This window comes from Scylla paramamosain, chromosome 8, assembly GCF_035594125.1.
Source record: "Scylla paramamosain isolate STU-SP2022 chromosome 8, ASM3559412v1, whole genome shotgun sequence".
Taxonomy (NCBI): domain Eukaryota; kingdom Metazoa; phylum Arthropoda; class Malacostraca; order Decapoda; family Portunidae; genus Scylla; species Scylla paramamosain.
The window spans coordinates 9394222-9408317 of NC_087158.1; the positions used below are offsets into that span (position 1 = coordinate 9394222).

The following is a 14096-nucleotide window of genomic DNA, read 5'->3' on the forward strand; positions in this document are numbered from 1 at the left end:
ACACTTGGTGTAACCTCTTCCCTTCCAGTGACTGTCTTTATCTCTGGTGGTATGCCTTTTCTCATGCAATATACAGTATCTGTGTCAGCAATACCTTGTGTTTGAAGGCACTCAAACAACTCTAGGCTGGTTACACAGTCTGTCTAAACCACTACTGTGGTCTACAAATTTTGTATCTGACTTACAAGAACCTTCACTGCTGGAAGTGAGCCATGGATGTAGTGGGGTGCAGGCTTTCTGGAAGGTTTACCTGAGTAAACTGAAGATGAATGGAGTTCTTACCGTGTTCACAAATTTATACAACTGGCCATATTGTTTAGGTTTTCTCTTATTGTACTGCTGGAATCCTATTTGATTTTTACAAGAATATAAAGTTTCATCGCTGGTCAAGAAGTCACCTGACTCCAACACTGAACAGGTGTGGTCATTAAAATTTTTAAAAGGCTCCCTGACTGCAGTAAACTGCTCATGTAACCATCTCTGATGTCTGGTATCAACATTGTCAAAAGTAAAGTTTGCATGTAAAAATCTAAATCTATTCACAGACATTACTGCACCAAATACAGGGTGACCAAACTCTTCCCTGAAAAGTGTTTTATATTTCTTTTGGCCTAATAAACCATGTGCGTACAGCAAACACCAATCCCTCCCCCCCCAAAAAAAAAAGTTCAATGCATTCTGTTACCCTGATGTGTGATGGGAGTTTATCATTATTTGAATGCCTCTGAAAAATTTCTGCAATTATACCTTCAGTTTTCTAATTGGAAATCATATCAGATATTATGAACAAGTCCCATGTCATTTCAGAATTTACTGACCTCACATCTCTAAACAACTGGTCAGTGAATTGACTAACCTGTTTCTTTGTAATGTCTTGCTGTATCTCTATAGGAGCCACTCTTCATACTAATTATGAAGAGTGGCTCCCACAGAGAAATAGCAAGGCATTAGTAAGAAACAAGTTAGTTAATTCATTGACCAGTTGTTTGGATGAAAGTAAAAATGATAATTGTGTATTATCAGGCAAGCTATGGGAATATAAAATTTAAGATGTAGAGAAATCCATAACATGACCAATATAATAGAAGGTAGACTAACTGTGAACATATCCACTGTTGTAAAATGTTTGATAGGAGACGCAAGATCAGTAAATTCAGAAGGAATCGCATGGGACTTTTTCATAACATCTGATATGATTTCCAATATTGTGCACCATACTAATCAGAAAATTGAAGGTATAATTGCAGAAATTTCTCAGAGACCTTCAAATAATGATAAACTCCCATCACACATCAAGGTGACAGAAAGCATTGATTTTCATTTATTTTTTTTTCAGTGGGGGGGGGTGTTTGCTCTATGCACATGGTTTATTAGGCCAAAACAAATATGAAACTTTACAGGGATGAGTTTGGTCACCCTGTATTTGGTGTCTTGCTATTTCTCTGTTGGAGCCACTCTTCATAATCTACGTCATTGTTCACTTTCTCATCACTTTCAAATTCCATGGAAACACCAGCTTTTGTCACCTATCACATTTGCCCAATCTTCACCAGGGTCTTCTGTAAAGTCAGGGGCTGTGTCTGTAGAGTTCATTGTAAGCATTAAGCAATCATACACCCAGTAAGTGCATCCAGTCATGTAAACTGATAAGCTCTCGTCTACACGCTGCATTGCATATTTACGAAAAGATGCAAGTTTTTTTTATTTTGCGGAGGGTAGCTAGCTAGCCTCCTCGGCCCTCTGCCACCCACTGCAGTGATGTCATGAGTGGCTAATTCCTGATTGGTTGCTGCTTGCCTCTCCCCTGTTCTCTCTCTCTCTCTCTCTCTCTCTCTCTCTCTCTCTCTCTCTCTCTCTCTCTCTCTCTCTCTCTCTCTCTCTCTCTCTCTCTCTCTCTCTCTCTACACCCACCTTTATCCTCTAGTTTCATGGGTATCATGTATACGTACATAAGTGATGAACTTCTCTATCATGACCTTGAACTCAATGTCCAGTAAAACAGCTGATGTGGTTGGGAGTGGCTGGGTAGGTTGTGGAATGGAAGGTGAATGTCCATTACCATGGCAACTCCCACCTGAAATCACTTTCAATGTAGCCACTCAGTCACCCGACCTCTCAGATCATAGTAACAGACAATCGTGGGATTACCATGTCTCAGAGAGAGAGAGAGAGAGAGAGAGAGAGAGAGAGAGAGAGAGAGAGAGAGAGAGAGAGAGAGAGAGAGAGGGGGGGGGGGAACCTTACCACCTTGCAAAAATATTATACCTCCTGTCTCTGAAATGCTCCATGTAACTAGCTTGCATATCAGTTGAAATTAGCATGATTTTTGTTAGAGTTTTTAATTTTACATGTCATGTCATCACAAGATTAAACTAAGCTACTGGACTTACTGAGCACTCGCATTATGTCTTTATAGTTTTATCATGAGAGTATGCAGGAAAGTAGAACAAACGCACAAGCACTGATCACACTGCCTGATTGTGCGACATGCAGCTTGTTATTCCTCACTTATAAGTCATATGTTCTTATATTTTTACATGAAATACTGCAGGAAAGAGAATAATAACTACACTAAAACAACATACCAACACACACACACACATACACATACACAGTTATGGTGGACAGAGAAGTCAACGCAAACAGGCGCTCCTAAAGATCCAGTCATCTACGTCGCTGAGAGCTGCCCTAGTGAAAATACAGAGGTGAGAGTTCACACTGGTTTTAGTCGTTGCTGTCCCATCTCCAAAAGTGTTTTGTAGAAAGCAGGTAAATTGTTATAATGAGCCGTGAAGAGGGGGTTACTTCGGTTCACACTATGTTGTTTACACTAATGGGGACTGTCCCGAAGGTGAGACAGAGACTTCTTGGGATTTGGAGAAGAGGACTGAAGGGTCGGGGAAGCAATGATGAGGAGAATTATCACACTGGAAACTGAAATGAAGGAAATGAAGGATAGATTTTGACAGGATGGAGAAAATGGTTGAAACTTTGAGCACAGAAAAGGGGGTGTGGAAAGGTGCATACGACGATCTACATAAAAAACTAACGTTATATGAAAAGCAAGCAATGGAATATGAAGGCAAAGTGGAAGAGTTAGACATAAAACAGGAAAATTGCAAGAAAGAATAAGAGGAAGAAAAAGATTGATTTTAGGAAAATTGTGGAGGAACAAATCAAGGCAAATGACACAAAGCTAACAGAAAATGTTGTTCAAGTTATAAAACAGAAAGAAAACTTGGTGAGTGACACTGTGGATAAGAAAAAAAATGTTATGGTATTTGGCCTGAAGGAAGAGTCCACCTCAGTGGACTGAAAGAGAAAAAGAAGGAAAAGATATGTGTGGAAAAATTAGTGGAAACATTACAAGAAAAAAAAGAGCTGACTGGAGAGATGAAAAAAAAATAAAAGATTGGGTAGATATGTTGAGGGTGGACAGTGTCCTATGAAAATAAGGTTTAGGTCACAAGTGGCAGCTGAAGAAACGCTTGAGTAATTCCTGGAAATTGGCCAAGGTGGAAGAATACAAACAAGTGTGGATAAAAAAAAATAGAACCAGAGAAGAGAGAGATCCTATAAATGAACTAAGAAAAGAAGCAAATGAAAAAAACCGAAAACTTTCAGAGGTGGAGAAAAAACAATTCTTTTGGAGGGTCATGGACATGAGGTTGAGAAAGTGGTACAGGAAGGAAGTAAATGTGGAAGGCGAAGACTAAACGTAGCATGCATGAACATAAATGGGCTAATGTCGGCAGTGTTGGAACTAGAAGATTATTTAAAAGAGGAGAAGCTGGACATCATGGGAATCGTTGAAACAGAATTGGCAAATGAAGGTGATATATTAAATATTGGTGAAGGAAAATACAACCTTTGGATGAGAAATAGAAAAAATAAACGGGGAGGAGGTGTGATGCTTCTAGTTAGGAAGAATTTATTAGTGGATCTGTCACATATTTGGTGGAGCAGGCAGAAGTATTGAAAATAAGCTTAAGAAAGAATATGGGAAGATGCCGTAACGTTGTGGTGACTTATGTTCTCCCCTATTCCAACTCTTGGAGAGAGGATGAATATAAGAAAATGCTTGAGGACACAAGGACATGTTTGGCAGAGCTGCTTGAGGAAAATGACGATATACTCATGATGGGGGACTTTAACTGTAAAGAGTTATCTTGGGAGAATTGTACCATCATCATGGGGGAACAAGCTACTACACCTGGCTGTTGAAAATTTCCTGACAGTGGGTTACAGATGACAAGATTTAGGGGAAATGAAGCACCTTCAAGGCTCAGTCTAATTTCCACCAAGGAACAAGAAATAGTAGAATACCTTAAATACATAAACCCAATAGGAAAAAGTGATCATATACTGATTCAGTTCACAGTTATGGATAATAACCTCAGTATAAGGAAAGAGGACCACAGAAGAGAATGGCTTAACTACAGAAAGACTAACTTTGGACAACTTAGGAAGTATTTCAGCAAAGTGAATTGGAACATAGTTATTCAAAAGGAGGACATAGAGGAAAAGTGGACAGCTTTCCTGGGCATTTATAATATGGGAGTAGAGAAATGGGTACCCAAAAGATCGAGAGAGAACCTTTTCCAAAAGGATTGGTACAATAGGTAATTTGCAACAGCTAGATTGCAGAGAGAAAATGCATGGAACAAGTGGAAGAAGAACAATAGACTGGACCTGTGGAACAATTACATAAAGAGGAATGAATATGTCAAAACTTGCAGAGATGAGCAGAAAAAATTTTGAAAAGAATGTTGTGGAGAAATGTAAAGACCAACCAAAATTATTTGATAAATTCATCAATGGAAAATTAAAGAGTAAAGATGAAATAAGCACGATAAAAGCTGGAGAAGAGACAGTGGATGACCCAAAAAGAGGTAGCTCAAGTGTTTAACAGATACTTCCACTCTGTATTTACTAAGGAAAATTATTTCAGAGTTGAGAGGACATCATTAGAAAAAGGGACTGACGTAAAGGAGATTAAAACATCAGTAGAAGAAGTAAAGAATATGTTGGAAGACTTGGATGTAAGAAAAGCAATGGGTCCTGATGGTGTATTGAATTGATTTTAAAAGAGTGTAGCTCACAATTATTCTCAGCGGTGCACAATATAATTAGCACCACCCTGGTAAAAGGTAGAGTACCCATAGATTGGAAACGGGCAGATTCCCAATTCATAAGACCGAAAGTAAAGAAGATCCATTAAATTATAGCCCTGTATAGCTCACAAGTGTGGTGGTGAAGATTTGTGAAAAGATTATCAAGAACAGATGGGTGAAATACCTAGAAGACAACAAGGTGATAACAGAAACAGTTTGGCTTCAGAAAACGAAAATCTTGTGTTACAAATTTGATAAGTTTCTACTCAAGAGTAATAGATATAGTGCAAGAGAGAGATGGATGGGCCGACTGCATATACTTAGATCTGAGAAAAACATTTGATAAAGTTCCGCACAGAAGACTAATATGGAAATTGGAAAAAAATTGGAGGACTCTGTGCATCACTGTTAAAGTGGATGACTGACTTTTTGACAGGGAAATGAGGACAGTAATTAAAGGCAGCAGGTTGAACTGGAGAACAGTAATAAGTGGAGTCCTGCAAGGTTTGGTACTTGCACCTATTATGTTCACAGTTTATGTAAATGATATGACAGAAAATGTAGAAAGTTACATAAACCTTTTTGCTGATGATGCTTAGATTATAAGGAAAGTAACAAATGAAGAGGATTGCAATGCTTTAAATCAGGACTTTATTAAGATTAATGAATGGTCATTGAGGTGGGACATGGAGTTTAATGCTAAAAAATGTAGTGTGATGAGATTTGGAAAAAGTGTGAGAAGACCAGTTGGCAACTATTACTTAGGGAATGAGGAAATCTCTATAAGATCAAAAGAAAATGACCTAGGAGTAATTATTACTGATAATTTGTAATTTGGGAAGCACATAAATAAAATTATAGGAGAATCATTTAATCTGAGAAACATCAAGATAGTATTCTCATATATTGAAGATATGATAAAAAACTGATAACAACGATGATACTTCCGAGATTGGAGTATGCAGCATTAGTGTGGTCGCCAAGTTTGAAAAAGGATACAAGAAAGTTAGAAAGAATCCAGAGAGCTGCAACTAAAATCCCTGCAAGCTTAAGAGAGTATAGTTATGAGGAAAGGTTGAAGAGATTAGGCCTGACTACACTAGAAAAAAGGAGGGAAAGAGGTGATTTGGTAGCAATATATAGAATATTGGAAGGAATGGAAAAGTTGGACAGAGAAGACCTCATGATACCAGATACTCTTAAGAGAAAAGAGGACATGGAAGGAAACTGAAAAGGAGTGTTTGCAGAAGAGACATCAAGAAACAGAAGTATAACAGTGTGGAATGAACTTAAGGATGAGACTGTGTGTGCAAAGACAATTCATAAATTTAAAGAAAATCTTATCTTAGATAAAAGTCGATATAGAGATGGGACAGCATGAGCCTATTGTGGCTCTTGTGGCCAGCCTGAGCTGCCTGTTCAACTCTCTGACGGCTCACTGACTTGGGGTAGGAGAGACTGCAGTCGTTGGCATATACAAGCAGAGTTGGCATTTCACAACTAGGTAAATACACACAAAAGAAAAAAAAAATGAAAAAAAGAAAAAAAATACATGGGGAAATTTATTGTATGGTTGGCAAGGTGGCGGCCATTCGTCTGTTGTCATATTGTTTTGCAAGTGATTGAAAGAAAAGTATAAAATATAGATTAGACTGATTTTTTTTGCAGATTTTTTTTTTACATGGTCATTCCTTATCAAATTTTGATTGGCATAGTAAGAATAATTTCCTAAACTCTCTTGTTTAGAATTTGGTTTTATTTGGGAAAAATTAGCTTGGGTGGATCATTTTTGACCCATGGTGCAGAGTATAGGGTTAAAACAACACATTTTATATGCTATTTAAAAAGCCAATACTTAAATATAAAACAAGAAAACGTACACAAGAAATAAACTTATCCTACTACATACACCAATCATTAGCACAGCACTAATGTGGGAATTTGTGTTTTTCGCCACCTGTGGGCACCCACTTTCACTTGTTGGAGTTTCATTGCCTGTGTAGCTGCCGTGAACAAGTACCACAGTCTGGCGGTTCAGGCTTTGTAGGAGTGATGGTACTGCCTCAAATAAGATCTAGGCACCTGTACCAGTATGTCACTGGAGGTGGTGGTCCTGGACCCCCTCTGGACAGCTCATGGTGGAAGCCTCAGCAAGCTGAGATGAGGGACTTCCAGTACCTGGGCCTTGTGCTGGACCACCAGGGCCAACATGTTCCACTGATGCTCCAGCAACATGACTCCAGTCTGCTCTTCCTCCTCCTCCTCCTGCTGCTGCTGCTGCTGCTGCTGCTGCTGCTGCTGCTGCTGCTGTCTTTTTGTCTGTCCATCCCCACCTGCTGCAGGGCATGCTGCTGCATGGCATCCGGTCTCTGCAAGTGGGTGGTGGCACTGGACATCCAGGACAAGGCACTGTACTCCATACAAGGCCGTATCTGAGCCATGTACAGCGTGAGGATGCCCCGGGGATCGAAGTTTCCCATTATCTGATACAGGGCAGAGACACGCAGGGAGACCTGGTGGGCAACAGTAGCAACATGGTGGTCAAAGTGTAGGCCATGGTCCATTGTTACTCCCAGTCCACTGTTACATCCAGCATCTTGATGTGTTCCTGGAGGGAAAATGCCTCCAAAACACAGATGTCCTGAGATGGCTGGGGAGGCAGCTGGGGTTTGTGAAATGACCATGACCTGCATCTTCTCTAGAGCAAAGCTGACCTGCCATGTCTCTCCCCACTCTGCCACCAGCCTGAGCTGCCTGTTCAACTCTCTGACGGCTCACTGACTTGGAGCAGGAGAGACTGCAGTCATTGGTATATACAAGCAGAGTTGGTATTTGCTGCAGGAGGTCATCAATGTATACTGTATATTTTGCTGGATAAGATGACTTTCAGATAAGACAAGCCCCAAGTTTCAGTCTGAATTTAATGGTTTAAGCTGATATTGGTGGTATAAGATGACACCCAAACTACCAAATCATCTGTAGTGAAGCACCATACAACAACTGTTGTCTATAATGGTAACAGATTGTTGAGCCAAGGTCATTCACTGAGGTGAATGGGTAGGGTAGGTTGGTGAAGCACAAAGTGATTTATGGTTCATTCTGTTGCTAGCTTCTGTATCAGTCAGTTAAAAAATTTAGGATGAAGCCACCAGCAAAACATAGAAAGTATGAAGCAAGTTTAAAGTTAAAAGTCATTGAAGTGGCCAAGGAATCTAACAGCTGTACTGCTGGAAGGACATTCAATATTACTGAGAAAATGGTAAGAGACTGGAGAAATAGTGAAGATATTTTAAGGAAATGCCAAAGAAAAAGTGTTCAATGAGAAGAGGAGTCATCCATTAGCCAGAGTTGGAAGATCATGTTGAAAGTGGGTAATTGAATAGAGACTATGATCAGATCAGAGCACATGCACTGAAGTGGCAAAGGTTAAACCTAGAACACAGTAGAAATTTTAAAGGTACAGTCAGCTGGTGCAACAATTTCATGAACAGAAAAAATCTGGTAATGTGACAAAAAAAAAAAAATTGCTCAGAAACTGCCAACAGGTCTTGATTATAAAGTTTATAGTTTTCATCAGTATATTATATGTCTGAGGCAGAAACATCAGCTTCCATTGCCAAATATTTAAAACATGGACAAAACACTCATGAATTTTGACATGATAGGCAATAAAACAGCAGAAACTAAAGGTGTAAAAACTGCAAGTCAGAAGTACAAGCCATGAAAAGACCAGATTTATGGTGGTGTTATCATGCATGGCTGATGGTACAGTCAAAACCCATGGTCATCTTTAAGTACAAAACTAAACCTAGAATAAATTTCCCACCAGGTCTTTTTTGTACATTTTCATGGAAAGGATGGATGGACAAAAATGGTGTAAAGTTATGGATAGACAATGTATGGAACAGGTGACCAGGTACACACAATGAACATAGTTTGTTGGTCTGGGATTTGTTTAGCAGTCATTTAACTGATAACACCAAGAATTGAGAAAACAAAGAAATACTGAGATTGCTGTTATACCAGGTAGTGTGACTTTTCTAATGCAACCACCAACTAGATGTCAGTTTGAACAACCCATTTAAAGATCATGAGTGTGAAGAATGGAACAATTGGATGAGTGCTGAAAAATCCTTTACAAAAAGTGGGGCTATGTGTGCTCCATTTCTTGATGTACTATGATTTTGCAATAAATTCATGGGATAAAGTGAAAGTCAAGACTATAATAAAATCTTTAAAAAAGTGGGGTATCAAATACAATGGATGGCACGGAAGATGAATTATTGTGGGACACTGACATTGAAGATGAAGCCGACTCACTGGATTCAGCTGACTAGGACCCATGTGATGTCAGTCCTGAGACACAGGATGTGCTTAGTATGTTCTTTGCCTCAAATGGTGAAGCTAGTGATTTTGAAGTATTTTAAATGTGTGATTTTTTTTTTTAATAATTTTAGTGCTTGTATTAATTTAACATCATATTAGTACACCACATTGTGTACACTACAACAGCTGTTTTCAAGATTGAAAATGCCAGGAACTTTCAATAACTCATCATTTTGAGGTTGGTGTTTATTTAGAATGGTATTTTGCCTAAAATTTTAAGGGCATTGCTTTTGTATCTGGCACATAGGGTGACCCCCTTTTTTGTGCCTTTTTTAAGATGATTCAAGTGTCATCTTATGTGCTGAAATATACGGTATGTTCCACAGGATCGGGCCCAACACTGAACCCTGTGGAACTGAGGCCTGTATATGTGATGGCTGGGATGCCTGCCTGTTGATGACTACCCAGGGGTTTCTCCCCTGGGGGTAGTTCTCAAGCAGTGCGAGGAAGTTGCCTTGGATGCCCTTGGCACAAAACTTTTCCACAATCCCAGCATGCCAGACCCTATCAAAGGCCCCAACAATGTTCAGGACCACCACAAGAGTATCCAGGCCTTCATCCAGGGCATCCTGCTATCCTTGGGAGAGGAGGGTGAGGAGGTCTGCTGTTGAGTGGCCAGGCTGGAAGCTGAACTGGCTGTCTGAGAGGAGGCAGTGCTCACTTAGGTGGTGATAGATGACACCTGCTACCACCTGCTCTAGCAAGTTGCCCACCACAGAGAGTAGTGAGATGGGTCTGTATTTGCTTGGCTCAGACTTTGAGTTCTCATGGGCTGGTACCACCCATGCCTCCTTCCATACAGAGGGCCACCTGTGCTCCCTTAGGCAGGATCTGAAGACTGGTGAGAGGACCTGACAGCTCACTGGTGTAGCGTTTGAGGAGCAGCAGGCTGATATCATCTGGCCCAGTGGCTTTGTTTTCTTCCACTTCCCTCATCAGCTGCCCCAGTTGTCCGGGCATCACCTGACAGACAGTGTGATCTGTTTCCTGAGGGAAATGAGGTGGAATTCTACCCAGATCAGTGACTGACATATTTTCAGTGAAAAAATAAAGAAAGTCTTGTCATCACTGCTGGTGGCTGTTGTCCTGTCCAGCCTGGTTAGTAGAGGAACAGCTTCACAGTGGCCCATTCCTTGCTACTTCTTGATGAGCCTCCACTTGGTCTTGTGGCCAACTTCTGAGCCACAGAGCTTTTGCCTCATATCCTCTCGCTGCTGCTGCCTCACCCACTTGCAGGTAGCTGTCACCCAGCTACACACTGCATGATGTTGGGTCCAGTTATGGTATGTTGGATGATGCCTGTACCTCACCCAGGCTGCATATTTGGCCTCAGCACCTACTTGGCATCGGTAACCAAACCAAGTAGGGTCACCAGGCCTGGCAAGGTACCTCTGGCTGGAGATGTGGTGCTGCTGGAGGGGAAGGAGCTTAGTGGTGAGGGCATGGGCCTTTTTCTCAGCATTGCCTATCAGGAGGGTGTCCCAGTCTGTGTGGACAATGGTGTGCCTCAGGGATGCCCAGTCAGCCTGCTCCCACAGCCAGATAGTGCACAGGGTGGCAGCCTCCCTTGCTGTGTTCAACTTGATGTGTGCTAGCACGGCACAGTGGTCAGAGGTGTCCACTGTCCCTAGTTGATGACAAAGGATGCTAAAGTCAGGGAAATCTGTCAACACAGGGTCCAGTGACCATCCCCTCTCATGGTTCGCTTCGCTAGACCCTTTGCCTTCTGGAAGCTGTTGAAGGCATCCTGCTTTAGGAGAAAGTTCAGATCCCCCAGAATCACGACGTGGGAATACATGCTGCTGTAACTGTCCAATTCCTCTGTCAGGAAATCCAGTTCTGAACATCCTTGGCTGGGGGGGACAGTACATGACACTTAGGAGGAGTCCTGTGTTGTCATTTAACACCACCCTGAAGAAGCACCTCCATTCCTTGAGGCAGCACAATGTCAATTTCTTGATTTTGGAGGCCATGTTTAAAGTAAGCAGTCATGCCTCTGCCTACTCTATGCTCAGGGTCCTTCCTCTTCCATTTTGTGTAGCTTGGGATGTTGCCAAATGTCAGCACCTCACCACTGAGCCACTTTTCTGTGACGGCAACAGTGTCTGCGTGGTGTTGGAGGACAAAGTTGTGAGTGAGGTCACCAAGGTTGGTGTGAAGACCCCTCACATTGGCTGACACAACAGTCAGGTGGCTGTTGAGGTGGGTGCTCTTTTGTTGTCCCCTGGTGCTGGCTTGACCTTGGGCTACATTGGCAGGAGCAGGCACGTTACTGCCTCCCCTGCCACGCGTGGGTTCTAGTCATGGTGTTGCCTGGGTTGTGGTTGCCATGATGGTGGACATGGGTGGTGAGGGGGGGTCCTGAAATTTCAGCTGAGGGTGAGGATTTTTCTCTTTTCCCCATCCTTCTGCCAGAACCCTCCTGAGAATCATATTCTACTGAGGGTCAGCAGTGCAGTGATAACACACCTTGGGGGTGTGTCTGAGGCAGGGGTAGTTGTCGCAGCACAGACTGTCACCATCCCTGACATCACTTTGGGACCTGAGAGAATGTGGGTGGAACTGGGATGCTAGCTCTCTAATGTAAGAGTTAACTAGTATTCTTAATCATTTATCCCTTTTTCTGGTAAACTCTGGAACTCTCTTCCTGCTTCTGTATTTTCTCCTTTCTATGATTTTAACTCTTTCAAGAAGGTTTCAAGACATCTTTCAATTTTGGCTATTCCTTTTGACCTTTTTAGACTGCCACTGAGTTTTTCTTTTTCTTTTTTCTCCTCCCTCACATGACTATACAGATAACCATATCATTACTGTAAATCATGGGTGTAATTAGTGCCAACACCAAAACTTGTGGAATTTAATTTTTTAATGTTTCTCCCATCTGCATTCAGTGGAGTAAACTGTACCCAGCATCTAAGGCACTTTCCTTCTCTTCTCTTGGTCAGGGGAATTTTTACAGAGATGAACTGTAAACTTGGTTATCAGGCCCTGATCAACAACCTAGGATGTAATGGCCTGAACAGAATTTCTCAAGCACTAAGCACTCCCCTCAATATCAAGTGGAAAGCTCACAGATATGCAAACTTCTTGTATGAGAAGATGTGGCAATACCTCAAAACAAATCAAACAAAGCACATGAAGCAATTGTACAGCAGAAGACAACTAAGAGGTCAAGAGAAGCAAAAATCAAGTCAGCATTACAAGGCAGGAGGCTTCTAACCTGGCAACAATGAGGGTGGTGCCCTCAGATCCCTCACTTGCGAGTGAATAATATCCTGTGAATTAGGAGGGAACCAGGTGCCAGACAGGCCTGAATGTTACAATAAATTCTTGTTTTGTCTGGATTTACCTTATTATCCCACTATATGTAAAATCATACCACATAAAGCTTGCAAGCTTCATGAAACTCACTTATCAACAGAAAACAGCTCATATCTCAAAACCAAAGTTATTGGCATTTTGAGTTAAATAACTCCGTTGTTTTTCAAGTGATTGTGTATATACATATATCTGTGGAAAGGAGAAAAAGAAGATTTTTTCATCAAGAGAGATTTTTTAAATACCCAAGGCTATTCTGGGAATTTTTTTTTCTGAAAAAAAAAAAAAAATGTTATTTCTTAATTTATTTTTTGAGAATGGCATTTGATAATTTAAGTCTTCCTTGATCAAAATTAAGCTACATGTGTCTATTGTGTCCATACTAATTTTAAAAAATGGTAAGCTGAAAAATAGTGAGTTATAATGAAAAAACCAGTCATTTTTTTTTCATTTTTTTAGCTGGATTTATTTCATATCCCCAAAAATAATTATCACACTTCAATGAAACTTTGGGATTTTATACTAAAAATACAAAGGAATATACACATAAAAAATCATAAAGATAGGAAAAAATTTAATGTCATCTACTAACTGGTGCTGCCTTCCCTTAAGTGGGTTATCCTTTCTGCTTCCTTTGTAAGTGAAAACTGAAATTTTTCCTTGTACTTTTTCTTGTTTTAAAGAACAAAATCAAATTGTGTATCTTGTCATCAAATTGGTCTTTGTATTCCCTTGATTTGCTGTTGGATGCTCCATCTGGTCTTAGTGCCTTTGTTACCTCTAGAGTTTCTAGTAACTTCCTATGTCTCCACTTCTATATTGATCATTACTGCATGCTTTTTTGGTTGCCCTTCTTTTCCAAATGTGTTTGTTCTTGTAATGGCTTCTTGAAAATGTTGGTTAATGATATCTATTCATTAGTTCACTAAACATTTCCCTCAGCCCTCAGTTTGTCTTATTTTCTGTAGTGTTTTAATTTACCATTAATGAATTTATGAAATTCCTTAGGTTCTGTTTCACATTTATCATAAATGTTCTTTTCAAAGTTCTTTTCTGCTTCTTTTGAATTCTGAAATACATTAATTTCTAACCTCTCGGTCTCTTTCTATTCAATTCTTCCTCAAGTGTTTTTCCTTTTCCTGTATTTATCCCATGATACATCTGCATTTCATTTTTCAATTTCTTCTTTTGTTGAACCAGTTTTCTCTCTCTCTCTCTCTCTCTCTCTCTCTCTCTCTCTCTCTCTCTCTCTCTCTCTCTCTCTCTCTCTCTCTCTCT

At 40.5% G+C, this 14096-nt stretch overlaps 1 protein-coding gene across 3 annotated transcripts in view; it reads left to right on the plus strand.

Annotated features, from left to right (window-relative positions):
* LOC135102760 (protein Mo25-like) overlaps nucleotides 1–14096 on the plus strand; it is a 207177-nt gene that overhangs the window by 37433 nt on the left and 155648 nt on the right. Inside the window, exon 1 of one of the 3 annotated variants that reach the window (XM_064008277.1) lies at nucleotides 9857–10091. The exons of the other annotated variants lie outside the window; for them this stretch is intronic. Within the exon in view, the coding sequence (XP_063864347.1) occupies nucleotides 9960–10091 (132 nt within the window). The 5' untranslated portion in view covers nucleotides 9857–9959. Of the gene's footprint in view, nucleotides 1–9856; nucleotides 10092–14096 lie in introns of those variants that run through there. 3 annotated transcript variants of the gene reach the window in all.